Source organism: Fonsecaea monophora, assembly GCF_001642475.1.
Source record: "Fonsecaea monophora strain CBS 269.37 chromosome Unknown Scaff11, whole genome shotgun sequence".
Lineage (NCBI taxonomy): Eukaryota > Fungi > Ascomycota > Eurotiomycetes > Chaetothyriales > Herpotrichiellaceae > Fonsecaea > Fonsecaea monophora.
In genome coordinates, this window is record NW_019173942.1 from 99,012 (window position 1) to 116,000 (window position 16,989).

General features: G+C 52.5%; 4 protein-coding genes across 4 annotated transcripts; 2 read left to right on the forward strand and 2 right to left on the reverse strand.

Moving 5' to 3' along the window:
* Positions 1–1,282: 1,282 nt before the first annotated feature.
* Positions 1,283–2,871, forward strand: AYO21_02470 (hypothetical protein; the record flags this gene model as incomplete). The annotated part of the gene is made up of 2 exons (XM_022652448.1): positions 1,283–1,411; positions 1,471–2,871. The coding sequence occupies 2 exons, from the start codon at positions 1,283–1,285 to the stop codon at positions 2,869–2,871; spliced, it is 1,530 nt and encodes a 509-aa protein (XP_022515136.1).
* Positions 2,872–3,164: 293 nt separating this feature from the next.
* Positions 3,165–4,409, reverse strand: AYO21_02471 (hypothetical protein; the record flags this gene model as incomplete). The annotated part of the gene is made up of 2 exons (XM_022652449.1): positions 3,165–4,248; positions 4,315–4,409. 2 exons carry the CDS (start codon positions 4,407–4,409, stop codon positions 3,165–3,167), a joined length of 1,179 nt encoding a protein of 392 aa, XP_022515137.1.
* Positions 4,410–5,040: 631 nt separating this feature from the next.
* On the forward strand, positions 5,041–6,861 carry AYO21_02472 (hypothetical protein; the record flags this gene model as incomplete). The annotated part of the gene is made up of 3 exons (XM_022652450.1): positions 5,041–5,391; positions 5,462–5,547; positions 5,616–6,861. The coding sequence occupies 3 exons, from the start codon at positions 5,041–5,043 to the stop codon at positions 6,859–6,861; spliced, it is 1,683 nt and encodes a 560-aa protein (XP_022515138.1).
* A 772-nt stretch (positions 6,862–7,633) lies between these two features.
* On the reverse strand, positions 7,634–16,794 carry AYO21_02473 (hypothetical protein; the record flags this gene model as incomplete). The annotated part of the gene is made up of 2 exons (XM_022652451.1): positions 7,634–8,535; positions 8,565–16,794. The coding sequence occupies 2 exons, from the start codon at positions 16,792–16,794 to the stop codon at positions 7,634–7,636; spliced, it is 9,132 nt and encodes a 3,043-aa protein (XP_022515139.1).
* Between the last annotated feature and the right edge of the window lie 195 nt (positions 16,795–16,989).

Below are 16,989 nucleotides of genomic sequence, written 5' to 3' on the forward strand. Positions count from 1 at the left end.
TAATAAAATGGGAAGACTAGTGTGAAGTGAAGAATGAACCCGTACAAGGAACGGACTTCAACCATGCTCCGGGCTCTGATGTCAAAGGTAGAAGGGAGGCCTCATTGGCGAAGGTAGGTAGCATTTCTCGGCCTCTGGAGCGAAGTACGAGGATGTAGTGAAATCCATGCATAAGTCGCTGGGATGCTCGAGACCCAAGAACTCGCCCAGACCGGGGTTTGCGGAAGTCCCTCTACGGTATTGGCCTCAAGAACCAATTCGGGAAGGGAAACCCTTATCCCCACCATTATCGATGCGCTAGGAACATAACAGTCGATAGTACCGACAACTCCACCATATTAAATTATGAAGCGCTGATCCTAGAGCATGTTTCAATGCCAGGCACAGGAATCCGTATCGGTGGGGTTATTGCCCTTGTCCGGCAAAACAACACCAAAGAAGAGAACCCAATTGGAGAGATCGGCGCTTGAAGGATCAAAGCACAGGGAAAACTGCGAGATGCTGGAGGCCTCGCATGTGCGGGCCACGGAGCAATTGTTCACTCTTCATGTGCACCTCAAGGCACTGCTAATAGACCCCAAATTGCGACGGACTGTCCTTGAGAGGGTCTTGGGACGTCGTGTTTGTTACTTAAGGCCTTACCTAATGATGCAGCAAGGATTTGCCGCTTCCTGAAAGGGCCAATTGGCAAGGGTTCAAGTGTGTCAGCATTGTTTAGCGTCGCTTACTGCGCTGCAGCAGGAACAAGAAGATTGTGTACAGGCTCCAAGGATCTTAAACTGTTGGCATAGCCAAGGCATAGCGGATGGTAATTCGCTTGTGCGCCGGGCACCAAGGATGGAGTTCCGGAGTGCATGAGAGTATGCTGTGTTCAAGTGCTGACCAGCGTTTGACACGAACGGATGAGGATGAGAGCTCGGGAGACGATGATTTGTGCAGACTCGGACAGTTCGATGCGAGCACCGAATCAGAGAGTAAGCAGGGGTGTTTCGTATTCGCGAGGCAGAGTTTGTGTAGCTGAAGAACAACAATCAATGGCTGAGATGGGGAATCACAACAAATGTGGGCGCAGCGCAGTTTTGAGTGACGACACAGTTATGCCAAGCCGCCACTTCCGAATCCGGTGGCGGGGCGGGAACTTCGTTGCTTGTCAGCCGATTGCAGCAGCTCGCATCGTAAACAGTTCTCACTCTACCTTCAGACACTCGGCAATACGAAATACGCATTCCCGCCACCACCAAAACTAATCCTATCGCCCCTTTCCTCGGGACACGATGATCAAATGTCGTTGCCTGGTCTTGGCCTAGAAGAGCCAGAAGAGGTTCACACCGTCGAGGCCACCCAACACGACCTCGCAAAGGAGACGGAATGGCGCTTCGAGGTGGCCGTGGGCAAGTATGTCCAGGTCAAGGTGAGTCCAGCTACGTCTCAGGCCACTGCTGAGCCTTGTCTAATGCACGGATCTTGTAGCTGTTGACGGGCTCCGCTGAGCTGTTTGGGACTGAGCTTGTGCTGGGGAACACATACACCTTCACCGGCACAAAGGCTGCCATCTACACTTGGAATGGCTGCTCGTTCCAGGTCAGCGGCGATGCCCTTCAAAGCGAGTATGTCGCGGAGGAAACTCCTATGAATGAGTACATCAATACTCACTTCAGTCTCGAGAACCTGCGGAGTCAGGCTCAGAGTACCGGGCGTGAAGGACCCCGAGTCTTGATATTGGGGCCTGAGGATGCCGGCAAAACCTCTCTTGCAAAAATTCTCACTGGTTATGCCTCTCGTTCTGCACGATCCCCAGTCGTGGTCAATCTGGACGTCAAGGAAGGCGTTATGAGCATTCCCGGCACCCTCACGGCCACTGTCTTCAAAACCCTGATGGACGTTGAGGAAGGATGGGGAACTGCGCCAATGTCTGGTCCTAACGGGGTCATCCCCGTCAAGTTACCACTCGTCTACTTTTTCGGAAGCTCGAAACCAGAGGAAAAGGAAGGCAAGGTCTACAAAGCTCAGATCAATCGGTTGGCTCTCGCAGTGGCGGGCCGTAGAGCTCAAGACCCAGAAGCTAGAGAAAGTGGTATCATTATCGATACCCCGGGAAGTCTGACGACGATGAAATCTGGAAATACCGTTGGCTATGACATTATTCAGGACATTGTTGCTGAATTTGCCGTTTCAGCCATCATCTGTATGGGTTCCGAGAGACTTTACAGTGACATGGTCAAGAAATTCGATGGACAGCCCATTGCATTCCGACCCTCAACATCGACCACCACTGCCGCATCCGCGACGCCCGAGACAATCTCTGTCATCAAACTTGCCAAATCGGGCGGCTGCGTCGATCGCGATGAAGCATTTATGACCGCCTTCCGCGCGGCACAAATCAAGACATATTTCTACGGCAACCCGCGCCTGACCAACGGGATTGCTCTCCAACCTCGCCATCAACAAGTGGACTTCTCTACGTTGACCGTCTGGCGCCGCGTCGGAACCACTCCTGACCCTTCAGCCGCAGCCAATTTTGACGAGGATGACGAAGACTCGTTCCTACCCGGTGGCGTGGACGATGACGCAGATGACGTATTCCCTTCTTCTACGTCAAAGGTGCCGCTGCCCCTATCTCAGATATTTGAACGCGTGGCTAGCCCGATCGCGGCGATGCGAAGTTCCGTCCTCGCCGTTATGAACTGCGACGGAGAAGCCGACCAAGAAGTTATTCGCGACAGCACTGTGATGGGATTTCTCTACGTCACAGACACCGATGAGGTAAGAGGGCGAATTAGTCTTTTGAGTCCTGTTGCAGGGCGCGTACCGAACCGGGCGATTGTGTGGGCGGGTTGGCCAGAAAGTGTCATCGGGTTGGAAAGGACCTGAACCATAACAGTGGCCTCGGCCATGCGTGGACAGTGTCGCACATTGGGAGGATTGAACCGCTGCATCGAGCGTATACCAAAAGTCAAGAGGAAAATTAGAGGAGAGAACCCAGGATAGACAATCAAATCTCACGAGACAGAGGCAACCTCAATTTTGATCTAGGATATGTCGCCTGTTTTCCTGTACAGTAGTACCCTTATAGACATTCGGTTATCGGCCGTCCAACTATTTCCCTGACAATCGAGACAGTATATCGGTATCAGTAGACGAGAATCGCCTGGGCCCTCCTCGCCTTAGTCTCCCTTGACCAGATCCCGCAGAATTCGCAGCAGACTCTGGATGCCCGCAAGGACATTCTGGTCCGGACCGTCGCCGGGCGTCCACTTCGCGTGGGCAAAGTCGATGAGGCGCACTTCGTGGACCTTGTGCGGCCGGACATCTTCTTCTTCGTCGTCGTCTTCATCTTCATCTTCCTCGTTGTCCTCGTTGTCTCCATCCCCTGCGTCTCTGGCATCCTCCTCTTCCTCTTTCGCAATGCTGGCCTCCAGCGTCTGCGGATCTCCTTCGTACACCATCAACACGCTCGCGCTGTACATTCGACTCTCCTCGTTTTCCAGCACGTACTGTATACTCTCCAGTTCCCTGATGAACCGGCGGATGAGAAACTCGGCGCGCTGGCTCTTGAATCGGGAGTTCTTTCCGGTTGTCGAGTCGTCCTGGCGGCTGCCGCTGACGCCGCCAAAATACGTCTCGAAGGCATCAACGACGTTCTCTGCCTTGAAAGACTGCCCGTAGAACTTGTTGTAGGATTTGTACCCGTTCTTGACCTCGACGTACTCTTTCTCCGCGGGGGTCACCTCGACCCCGGCGTCAGCCCACACCTTCATCCCAGCAAGACGAAAGCCCAGACTCCCGCTCGTTGTCTTCGCCGCCACGTCGTCTAGTTTCCTTCTCTTGGCCAGCGGCGCGTCGTCATCCCACAATCTGGCACCGAGCTTAACGTCCAGCACGTTGGGGTGCTTGAAACCGGAGACGACATTCTCCAGAACGATCGCCAGGCCCGTAGAGAGTTTCTGGCCGCCGGACGGTTTCCAGGAAGTGCGCCTGTTGAGCCCCAGTACAGGGTTAGGGGCGGTCGTCCCCTGAACCGCAGCTGGAGCTCCAGCTCCCTGCGAAGGAGCAGCAACGCCGTCTTGAGAGGTCTGTAACAACGGCGCTACAGCTTCTTGGTCGTCATTCTCGGAGAGCGACCCCAGGAAAGTAGGCATGTGGGCTTGGAACAAGGGGTGGTCTTTGGCGGACTCGTAGAAGTCGATCTCAGCCTGCGTGCAGGGCTTGATAATGAGCGAACCCGAGGCATTGGAGCTGATGCCATCACTTTGTACGGAAGAACGTTAGTGTCACACAGAACGATAGACAGCCACATCGCGGAGGTTTCCTTACTGGCCAGCAGCGGTGTGGTCGAATCGTACCAGCTCGGACTCTGAGAACTTCGCTGCAACCTTTTTGTTTGGGTGTGTTGAGCTAGAGCTCTCCATGTTGACAGCCCCGCGAAGACGATAACCCTTGAGAAGCTCGTAGAGAAGGGGAGAGACAGACGCTTTACGAGAATGTGAAGACAACCATAGGAGCCCTAAGAGCTGCCACTTCCTCACACTGGTGCATGCGGTGATTCAATCGACTGGCGTGGTCACCGACAATCCTTCGAATGATTGCCGCCATCGATCGAGCTGACCGCCAGGGTGCGGAGACGATTGGCGGAAGAGTCAAGACGCCGCTTCAGACTCGGCGCCCTTAGTCGCAGCCCAAGGTGTTTTGGGAATCTCAGCCTTGCTTGGGAGGTCGAAGGCAAAGAAGTACGAGGTACAGCCTTGATGATTGCATGCGATCAAAAGGTGGCATCATGTGGCATCTCACGCACATTGCTGCAATGCGGCCTTTTGCAGATGCGGTTGTTTGCTCACCTGGCCTTCACTTCTGGCGAGACGATCAATAGTGCTTAGATCACAAACTAGTGCCCAGCTCTCCATTCAAGGTCGAAGTGAATGGTCAAAGCCTTCCACTGGAACCTCGTTCATCTGCGGCTCTTATTGCTCTGATCCTCGAAACCATTCTTCTCATCTCTTTACCTCTTTCCCTACTTGACGTCCAAAGTGCCGCTGGGAAAATATGGCCCGCACTCAAGAATCACCCGAGGAAACTAACTGCTCAAACTCAACACAAGATTCCAATGCGGACGTCAACGACGCCGATCTCAGACCAAATGATGCTATGAGCGACGCTGAGACCATAAAACTTCCGCTGAGGCCCCGACCCGACACGGCTGCCTCTAATGAGATTCAACATCCTGCCCAGCCTACCCTGCCGCAGCCTGAGGCCGGCGAGTACAGCGGAGATGGCAATGTCCAAGAAGAAGATGAAGAGAATCAAGACTACGGCGAAGTCACCAACGAACCCCCAGCAGAGTTGAAGAAGAAGAGCAAGAAGAAGAGACGCAAGCCACCAAGTAAACGCGGGTTGGTATGTCTTTCGATCTGAACCCCCCAAAACTAAGAGGTATGGGGACTGTTGAGTTGATACCAATCTCAAGGGCAAACCGACCGGTTTCGAAGACTACTTTGCAGACCCTCCCCTGACGCCAGAGCAGTATGCTGAGGAGCAAGAAATCTATCATCCGTAAGTTTCAAACTGCATGTCTCGGGGGCCAAAAGCGACCACCACGTATGCTAATCCGGTTGGCACAGTCGTCTTTCCTTCGTGGACAGAATCACCACAGCCATAGCGCGCTTCGAGATGACGCGGAAACTCACCCCGCAGCGCAGAGACGTCCTGTACAAGTACCTCATCTATGGCAGTCTGACGATAAGCCAGAATGTCGGCCAGGGCGGCCAGGACACCGAAGGCATGGACAAGACCCAGATCGCCCACGCCTCGACACAAGTTCGGATCAGCGACGACCTGCGGGATCTGGGCACCGAGACGAGCCTTTACGAGGTCGACTTCCTCGGCTGCCTCAGAGGCTTCCTGAGCCGCCGCGCGAAGTCCATCTTTGGCCTCGACACGCGGGACGAGGTCAAAATGGTCTGTACCACCCTGGAGAGATTCCTCGACTACCTTCTGCAGCGCGACGTCTGTCCAGAATACAAGGAGGACGTACTCGCCGCCCGTGCGCTGTGCCGCAAAGCCGAGCCCGAGCTCTGGGACATGGCCGAAGCGACGCGCCGTCTGCCGGGAGAATTCAACGTGGCATGCTCGACCCTCTTCGGTGGCAGCTACGCACGCGACTACGACGGGGAGACGTGGTGGGGGAACCCAGATACCGAAGAGGCCGTATTCGTAGGGTTGAAGCCCGACGAAGCCCAGCAGATTGTGAGGTTCGGAGTAGCCGGCGCCGCCGACGAGGAAGTCTACACTGCATTCCTCGCGGGCGTGCAGGACAATGTCCCGGAGATGATGGACATCGTCCACACGCAGGAACACACGGGCTTCGAGGTCACCCGCATCGAGCCTCCCACCAGCGAATGCAAAGCCATCTACACGACACACTCTAAGCTCTTCCGCCCTGTCGGCCGCGTATACGCGAAACCATGGAAGAATCCAGACGCGCTCCCCGAAGACCTCACCCCGTCCGAGCGAGCGGGCTCGTCCACCACCACGACCACGGGGTCAGAACCCGAGCCACAGGACGCGCCGCCCACGGAATACGTCTTCTTTATTGAGTCGATCCTCCAGTCCTACATCCGCGTGGGCACCAAAATCGAAGCCACCGTCCGAATCCTAGGCTGTGGGATCATGTTCTTCGACGATGTGCTCAACGTGTACCCGACCTTCGACGAGTTTCTGGTCAACGAGATGATGGTGGGGTGGAAGTCGCCCAAGCCGCTCAAGGGCGCGCTAGATTATATCTCTGAGGACGATGATAGTGGTAGTGACGGAGGAGATGATGTTGGTGGTGGTGGTAATGTGGAAACTGGAGGAAAGAGTGTGTGAGTCGTGCATGGCTACCGGCGAAGCGGTCGGTACAAATCAAGTCATAGCCACCGAGAGCAATATGACGATTGATGAAAGCATTACCAGGGCAAGGCACATCCTTGCAGACGAAGACGCCCTAGACTCAGTGTGAGCGTAATAAGACACTCGGTCAGTGTCGAACCGAACCATGAATGAATGAGCCTCGTCGCGAATCCTCTCCACTTCTTGATACAGGTCAAACTCGAGAACTGTGCCCGTAACCAACCCATTCCCTGATCATTCTTCTCATCCCACTCGACATGTCTGAGCACCGAGCATGAAAAATCCCATATCCCATATTACACATACACAGCAAGAAGACATTCACAGTAGTGGAAAGGTATATTTTATGTATATGTATAATATCTCTTACCACCATGGCATACAAGTATCAAACACATTGCACGCAAAGCACCAACCGACTATTGGAGCTGCTGCTCACCGCCATGCCCGGATATTTCTCCTTCCTCGTCGAGCCCGAGTCAGCCGTCGATCCATAATCCATTGTTCATAACGGAAAAGAAAAAAAAAAAAACACTTGGGGCAGCGCCAGATTCCACGATTTTCTTTTCAAAGCATGTCGCCGAGTCCCGTTTCTCCATTCCCAAGATGAGGAGCCGCATCCCAAATGTCCAATTCCTACATAAGACGAAACTTTTCTTGACTGGCTTCCCAGTGCCTTAATATTTTGCATCTCTCCGTCTTGCCACGGAGCTTCGTGGCCAGTCTGTCAAGTCAATCAGCCCAAATTCTAACTCAACCGGTTCAACACCTTCTTGCCCAGCATCAACACACTCTTTCTTTTATTGGTCTCGGCGTCACTGTCTGTGCCCAACGGGGCGATACCTCCATTGGCGCCCCCGACGACACTTCCTGGAGACCCTTCATCGTTTCCACTGTTATCTCTTTCCCTCTCCTTTGTGCTAGGTGTATGGCTGCCGTGGCTGTCACTTCTCTCCCGGTGCGAATGGCTCTCACTCTTGATCAGTGAAAGTCCACTAAAATGCACTCTCCCCTTGACGGTGTCTCCAGAGAAATGCCTCCCAATTGTGTCCTTCAGAAGACTTCTGCCTGGAGTCTGTGGAGACGAAGGCGAATTGTTGGAGCTGTTGAGATTCGGGTTTGAGCTTGTTGCAGAGCTCGGATGTGCAGATCGTGGTCGTGAGAAAAATGACGTGGTGTTACTAGCGGTTCCATTTCCACCAATACCTGCGCCGGCAGAGCCAGGAATTGAACGTGGCGCAGCTGAGGCGAGGGTCCCAGCACCAGTGGCCGCGATAGCCGGTAGGTTGATACTCGAGGACCACGAGCCACTTCGAAGGAGGGGGCTGGGCCCATGGAAAGCGCCTCCTTTGGGATGCCCATTTGTTCCGGGTGGTGACTGGAATGATATACCTGAGGACTCGAAGTCATCGTCCCTCCCGTCCTGCGAAAAACTATACAAGCTTGTCGTATCTGACGTTCCTGAAAGTTGTAGGGTCACGTCCGAGCTGGGAATGGTGCTCGAATGCGCGATTTCCTTGAGTCGTTCGACCTGCTTTTTATTGGGTCTGTGATGTGAGAACTTGTTTCCAATAATCGCTCCGGTGTGGCTGATCAATGCCTGATCACGTCCTTCTTCAACCTGAGCGCCAGGTCCAAGTTCGACCACGTCTTGTTGCGATATTCAAGCGTTGGCATACGGAACACAAAGTCGTGGAGATCCTCAAAGTTACGATCAGATTTGCCTTTGTACGAGAGGCAGACGACGAAGCTGTTGAGTTTGACATGAGCTAGCGTCATGTAATTGGAAGCACGAGACATCATTTGGGAGAGGTCGTCGTTGGCCGTGGCGGTCTTGTCCTTTTTGTCTTTCTTTCCTGTGGCACCGCGGTCTTTGCTGCCTGTCCGGTGTATAGGGAAGCGTTTTTTCTCTGTTCCTCCCTCGCTGGCGCCAAGGGCGACGAGACTTGTGGATGACATATCATGTTTCTTTGCTGATCTTAGACTAGTCGAGGATCCTTTGCGTGTGGGTTCCTTGAACACGGACCGAGTCTCAGACTTGTTGAAATGCTTGAAGAATTTGTGGTGATCCGCTGTGAGACCGAGCCCTCTGTTTTTGCCATGCAAGGAAGAGGTCGAATCCTTGTGCTTCTCATCATAATACAGACCATAGGTGGGCTTCAGCCTTCGTGCCACAGCACCAGGTGAAGTATTGCGAGTCTTGTCTGGACTGGGGCTTTGAAGATCTTGCTCCGACATCAACGCACTGTGCGCTTCCACGAATTCTTGATCGTCTCCGTCGTCCGTGGGTTCCATGTTCTTAACCATGAGCGGAGAAAAGTTGCCATTCTCAAAAGCATTCGATCCCACGCCAGGGAAAATGTACTCAAAGAGCTTCTTGCCAAGTTCACGTTCAAGCTGCACTTTGAGTGGGAATACGGTGACCTCAAAGTGTTCCAAGACGGGAATGCCGGCAATGGCTTCGAGCATGTACCAGTGTACCTGGACCATTTTCTGAACCCCTGCCATGCTAGGTCGTCTGTCTCTGTCTGATGCTTCGTAATACGGTCCGATGATTTCCGGGTACAGCGCGTTGGGCAGGAGATTCCAGCCTCTGATGTGTTCGACTTCCAAGGCATTGTGATTGGACCCGTCAGTGTTGTCCACTCGCTCATACGCAGCATTGCCTAGTTGAAACTCTAGGAGCGGTTCGTCTTTATCCCGCATGAGGTGCCACACAATTTCAGAGGCGCTGAGATACCATCGTAAGAGACCGCTCGATTGAGAAGCTTTCCGGTCCTCGCTCTTTTGTTGAGACGTGTTGATGGCTTTCATGATGAAGAACAATTCATCCTCGCAACTAGCAAGGTCCTTTTCAAGATTGATCCGATCTTGCCAACCTTGCTTGTCGAGATACTTGGCATGTATCTGGAAATGAAGTTTGATGTCTTCGAGCTGTCGGATGCGTTCTTGGAGGCTTTCGGCCATTTCGGGGGCTCCTCGCAGATCACTGAAGTCGGACGCGAGCATGATCTTCTCTAACCGTTCGCTTCTTGTCTTCTCCAGCGGTTCACTGTACAGCAACAGGTCTAGGACGATTATGTAAACCGCATAGTATTGAGTGGAATCGCACCGAGCACGGACTCGAGGGAAGTCGACCCACAGCTGGTCAATCCGGTGTTCTCTGCGTGCTGCAGCATTGGGCTCTCCATTTTCGTTGCTCTCCACCTCCTCGTTGTATTTCAGTCGAAGAGGATTGTACTTTTCGTATCGGAGGCTTGCAGAAGTCTTCTGAATGACCCTTTGGAAACCGAAAGGTTCCAGATGGAAATCGAACATCGCCTCAAGGGAGACCCAGGGTGGCCACGACGACCCAGGTGTGTTGCCGTATCTGTTACCCGAGTAGAGATGGAGATACCTGGCCAATGTCTTTTGCGTCGCCACAAAGAATTGTGCTCCGTCCATATCAAGTGCGAAGCGACGCTGTACAAGGCCACTGACGTCGTCCGACATGCGAGACTTATCCATGATGGAGACAACTTTCAGTTGCATCCCCTTTGCAGATATGAGAACGATAGCCTTCGTGTTCTTCTCACTCTGAAGCTGTATCTGAGGAGCGATCAGACGTAGGTGATAGCTGTTCATCGCCTGGAAGTTTTCTGCAATCTTGTCACCAAGATCAGCAGTGGAAGGTCTCCGCTCGATATCGTCATTATCAGTCCCGGATGGTTTTGGGTCTTCATCTCCATCTCCTTCGTGGACTTGGACGAACCGTTTCACATCATTCAGGAGCTGCTTGATCCGATCTTCTACGACAGAATCTTCGTCTTTCTCCTCGCTCGGGGAAATGATACTCGGCGTTGGCGGTACTGGTGGTTGGTTCTTCCTCTCTTGTCTACGGCGCACTTCCTTTGCCTTCGCTTGCTCATCAACAATATCGAGTATGAATTTAACGGCACGTCGTGACATGTAGTATACAAAACCTCGGCGTTGGCTGACCTGATGGCTATATCGGAGGATGATGTTTCTCAAGGAATTGTTCCATTTGAGCTGAACATTATGGATGATGAAGCGGTTGTTGAAGTCACTCGCGAACTCGTCGTGAGGGGCCGAGTACAATCCATCCATATCCATTTGAGGAGTTCCAGGTGTCTGTCCTTCCGGCTCAGGCGTAGACTTATTGACGTCTCCATTGGCGTGGGGGATATTGTCGACATGCTGAGCCTCGCCTGGGTTTGCATGGCCGACCAGACGTCGGAGACCATGTTGTAAGAATCGTCGTTTGCTTTCCAACTCCTTCTGTTGGGCGATGAGAAGCTCATGTTTGTCTCGGACTGCTCGATCCTGGTCTCCTTCTCTAACGACGAGAAGTTCGTGCTCGTTCATAATGCGCACGTGTGTTTGAAGTCTGTCTTCGAGATCATGCAGTCTAGTCTCAATCAGGTTCATCTGGACCTTTCTCGGGTCATTGTCACGACCCATGACGCAGAAGTGGGTGTCTTCATCGCCAAATGGACTCGTGCGGGACTCGTCTCCCTGTATGGCGCCCCCATGATCGGTCTGTCGAAAGTAGGTGAAACGTGGTGTGAAAGCCAATGGCAAGATCTTGGTTTCCGGATTCGACTCTGCGGGTAACACCCAGTCCAATTCCACAAAGTCATCCATATCTATCCACGACAGATCTTGATCTGGGATGGTGAATTGGGACAAATCAATGTTCGCAGGCACTTCTTGTAGTGAAGACAGCGTTTCATCACTTGCATTTTGAATGTCCTCTGCCGTCGTCCCCGCGATGAGTGCCGCGACAGCTCTCAAATCGGCGCGTACGAAGTCAAGTTCGGTTTTATAGATCTTCATGCCGCTGGTCCTCATCTGTTTTGCTCGCACTTTTGCCATGGTATTAAAATACTCACGGCGTTGGTGCAGATCGAGCATGAAGCTATCAATCTTGATTTTTAAGCCAGTTGCAGAGACAACATCAGCTTGATAATCTTCCGCATCCTTGTGTTTGTAGACGTGGGAGATGAAGAGCGGTGATAGCAGCAGGTTGTATTTGATCGTCGCAAGGTGCCGTCCGAACTTCTTGCTGGTCTTTCCTTGATCTCTCCAGAGGGTACCTTGTCGGACAGGTAGGGACATTACACCCGAGAAAGTCGACCACCAACTAAAGAAATGAGAAAAGAACTTCGGACTGAGATGGACACTGTTGTAGCTTTCCGAGGGCGCCGAGTCCGCACCCACCCAGTTTTTATCATAAGGTGCAGCAACAGCCAGGGAGAGGTGAACATGATGACTGCGGAAGCCACGGAAGGCATCATAGGAGTCCAAATCGACATCGTGGAGGAAGAGTGGGTTCCGCAACACTACATCATAGTGATGTCTCGATTCTGATGTGCGGTTCCCGTTTGGCAGATCCCGTTCAAAGACGAGGCCTGCCGTCCATTGGACATTTCCCGACAATTTCATGATGACTTTTTTGAAAATGGCGCTATTCTTCGTAGAACTGCTTGTAGACACGCTGTCTGAATCGTTGCTTGCTCTCTGCTCCGGTGTATTGCGGGCTTCGTGGCTATAGTCTGGGATGGCCAATATGAATTCACCACTTTTCACAGTCATGAGCTCCCGAGGGTCATCGACCTGGTGTATCAACCATTGTACATCGTTCCGCCAGCACATGACAAAGCCAGCACCATATCCAGTAACAATATACGGGTCTCTCGTGCCCTTGAGTCGGAGCTGCACGTCTCCGTCCCCTTTCCAATTCACAACAAGCCGCGAATGGAAGCTCAGCCGTATCTTGTCCCAGAAGCCGACCCTTTCGGAAGGGTCTATTTCCGGTTTTGTGAAGCTCTCGACGATCATCATCATATCTTGTATCACGGGTTGGTATGATGTACCCCAGGAAATGGTGGTTGGCAGGCTAGTGTTGATATCGATGACAGGCTTGGAATACGTCTTGACAGGTGCGACAGTCCTCCTGACATCAATAGCAAAGGCAGGAATCTCTTCTCCATGTGTTCCATGCTGCCCTTTTGGTACGATTTCGACTTTAACATGCTTGATGGATTTCTCATCTCGAAATTCTTCCGCAATGACAAAGTCTGTTCTGAGAGACCAACTTGGCAAGCGAGCAGGTTGTCCAGGGCGTATGGCAGGGATATGAAGAAGGTTCAGGGGATAATCTCGAAGGAAAACACGAGCTTCTCCCATATCAAGACTGAGGCTCGTAGGAATGAGCAAGCCATACTTCATGTCGTATGGCATGCCTTTGCCAATTTCATGGAGAAATTTGGGGAGGTCCGCCTCCGGGAAAGAAGGTTTGTCAATGATAAGATGGATGTCGCTGATGATCAAGGTCATTAGACCAGGGCGGTTGGGAATGCCAAGAATCGTCTCGGTCTCATGGTCGTCATGAGGAGGCTCGTCTGCGCCCATGAACAGCTGTCGCACACTTTTTACGGTGTTGTTCTGAAGACGAAGCATCCAGTCGATCCGTCTTTTCCAGCTCCGGGAATTGTGCTCCTGAAGTTTTTCCCATGCCTCCCTCGCATCTATCTTGGCATGACTGGTCAATGCGCAAACACCTTCGCGATCGTACCGGAATCGGTGTGATGCTCTGCCACGCCTTCCCCTGGAGGTAGACCGTTTCCGCGGAGTATTATCGACACTTCGGGAGCGTCGATGATGATCATCGTCGCCAGCAGCATTGGGAGAGCCCCGGCGACTCGAATGAGCTGATTGCGTTCGTAACCGGGATGACGATCGAGGCCGCCTCTCGTCAGTCATTCGCTTGACCTTCAGGCGGAAGGCATCTTCCCGAGCAAGGCGTTGCTTTTGCTCTATGCGCCCAACGTGATAGATCAGACCGAGCTTCCATTCGAACGGGTCGTCTTCCAACTCGAAGCAAAGGGCTTTGGACCGAACCGAGATTCGAGGAACCTTAGCTGGAGGTACGGGGTGCTTCGCCAGCACATATTCGTTAGACCGTGTCTGGAACCGGTGTTGCAGCTGTTGGATAGCCTTCGAGGTGTTGATGAAGTTGTCAAAGACTCTGTACATTTGCAATCCATGCGGCACTCCTAAACGAATAAAGTCGGTCGAGACGTCAATGGTTTTTTCTTCGATCATGCCGTGCTGCGTCTTCTTCTTGCTGTGGCGTAAGTCGACCCTAACATTGCTAATGCTAACAATACGTGCCCATATCCGTTTGAGGTGCGGCGCTTCCGCATGTAAACGGACCAAGTCGGCTTTCATGAAAGGAGCGGACCATCTGTGTCTGCCGCCCGAGACTTGGTAAATCTGGAGCATCATTGGAGGATCATGTGGCATATCGGCTTTGACTTGCACGTAGTGCGCCTTCACGTCGATGGCAAAAAGTTCAGCGTCCAAAGGTACTGGCAGATGCCCATGGACGTTGTGGTGATCTGCTGTTTTTGGATGATGTTCTAGATCTCGTTTGATCGGGACTGGTCCCACAAATGCCTCTTTCACGACGAAGCCTGCTACACCTATTGAGTAGAATCTGTAAAGCGAGAAGTCCAAGTAAAACGCACGAATGGAGGAGTGGATGTGGAACATTGGTCCTTGTTGATCCCTCGATGTGCTGAAAGCGGTTTCAAATCTTGGAATGGACATGAATGGCGTCGGTTCCCACCTATCGAGAGACTCAATGATGAAGCCGTCGAAACCCTTGACGTGGCATGCGAGTCGTCTTCCATCCGTAGGATCACTGGGATGATGCTTCTGATGTGAGGTGGACGGCGACACGCCTTTGCCGGACGAAAATGTTTCGTCGTAGCGGACTGAGGTACTGACTTTCCGTCCTTTTGTTTTTCGCCCTGACTCTGACTTTGCAGATGTGTAATGGGCTGACCAGGACTCAAGCTCAAAGGCGGCACCTCGTGTTTGGCCAGAGACGCTAGGGTCGATACCCGCAACCTCAAGGCTACAACCAGAACCTTCAAAGCTTGCCTCAATGAGCCACGCAGGGAGTTTCCGTAAGAAGGCACCCGAAGGAGACTTTGGAACAACCGCTGGCTCCTCGGGAGAACGGTGCTTAAAGTGCCTCACTATATTATAGATTGCTTTGCTTACTTCTTCTCGCACCATGAGGATGGAGAAAGTCCGCAAACTTCCCTGGAGGGTGACAGAAACAGTTGTCGATGCGGTGAGTTGAACTTTGAGTTCCAAGGCTTCGTTCAGGATCAAGTTGTGTGTTGTGCCGGTAGAAGCTTGATAATATAGTCTGTGTGACAAAACGCGGAAGCTCGACCCAAGAGAGTACAGCAACTCTCCTCCAGCCGAGTGAGAGGATTCGACGTCCAGGGAGATGGACGAGATGGAGGAGATGATCATGTCGTACTCGCCTGGACCAGCGTGAGCAGGATTTGCGACGGGTAACACAAATCTGAGTACCGGTTCGTGGATTGAGAACTTGATGCTCGCTTTGGGAAGCAATCTTGAGATGAGACGGTGATGATCTCGAGAGGATGCTCGGGCTCGAGACTCACGGGTTCCCTGAGAGAGGGCCAACAGTTTTATTAGGTGCTGTGGTGCCAAATCGAGCGATGGTGAAGTGACGACAAGGTTGGCGAACAGGATATTTGTGTTTCTTTCGGCGACGCCCCGGTCTTGTGAGAAACTCATAGTCTTGGCCGGCAGAGTCGTCCTGATGGTGATTGTGGCCATAGGTATGTACATGATCCTGTTCGGGCGAGAATCGTCCTCATCTAGGCTCACAGAAATCGACAGAGCAGCAAGCAAGGCTTGGTGAGCAGTGTCTTCCCTTTGGAAGTACATACGATGGGCAGGCGAGTTTTGCTCCAGCCTATGCAGGTCGATGCCAATTTCGTGAATGACAACGTTGGCGACCAAGGGAAGATTGGCTTGCCTAAGGGACACAATTTCTTTCGAAATGCGCACAAAGCTCAAGCCTACCTGGATTTCCTGGACACTCTGAAGGACAGACCGCAGGAACTCTTTAGAGTCCGCGACGGTTTGGACTATAGCTGCCTCACGACTCCCGGGGTTGCCCAATTCTTCAGCCAAATCCTCAAAGGAAATCTCATCAACCGGACTCAGGACATCGTACTGTTCATCGGGTCTTGCCGCTTTTCTCCCCTTGCGGGAGAAGTGGATGAGCTCATCGACAGGTACGTAGACACGCCCACCTTTGATCGCGATTGAGGTGTCCCGGAGGCCATCACGGTCCTTGTAAAGCAGGCCATGCACGTTGATTGCCATCGCGTCGAGTATTTCGATGGGGTCACGGCCGCCAACGCCCATCTGGACGCTTTTGACCGTGAAAACCCATTCTGCCGGTTTCTGATCTCCCAAAGGATCCTTCTTGTGTCGGAAGAGTCGTCCACGATCAAGGAGTTTCCGTCTGGTGTAAACAGCCGCTGTTAAGGTGGAAATCTGCACATAACCCACGCCAACAATTTCCGCAGAAGTGTTATAGGCACTGACATCGAACATCCGTAACAGGTGGATTTTGCGGTGCAGGCGTTTGACCTGTTCTTTGATGTTGGTCAACCTCTTCCAAAGCTGGCTTTTTCCACCAGCATGACGTCCACCTCGCCGCCGTGAATCTGCGTCTTCATCCGATTTCCCCTTGACCTTGTCCTGCGAGTCTGTTTTGGTAGAGTTGTTTTCTAGGGCGGTCGGATCGACGGTGATCTTCAGTTCTTCGAACACAATACTGATCCATGTCGGCTGCGCGAAGGTAGGTCTGCGCAAACTCAGTCCTACACCTCGCAAATCTATTCTCAGTCCCTCTCTTGGAGCGTAGGATATGTGTCTCAGACTGAAGTAGCCAATGCGCTGAATTGATATGCCAGTCGCAATGCGCAGAATCGCAAGGACGATGAAGGAGGATAGGTAGAGGAGCAGGAGGACGGCGGCGACCGACGTGCCATTGACGAGAGGCATTTCGATATTTCGGCACTATCTGCCAATGTTCCAACACCGACCGGAAAGAGGCAACAGAGGTCAGGTGTGTGGTCGCAGGGGTCACCTCAATTCGTGGGTATGATCGCTATCGTCGAGACTGCAGTCTCTCTGAAGCCACATAGTTGGTTGTGCGTTTCCCATCACTCTTTGGATTACCCTTCGGGTCGAAGCAAA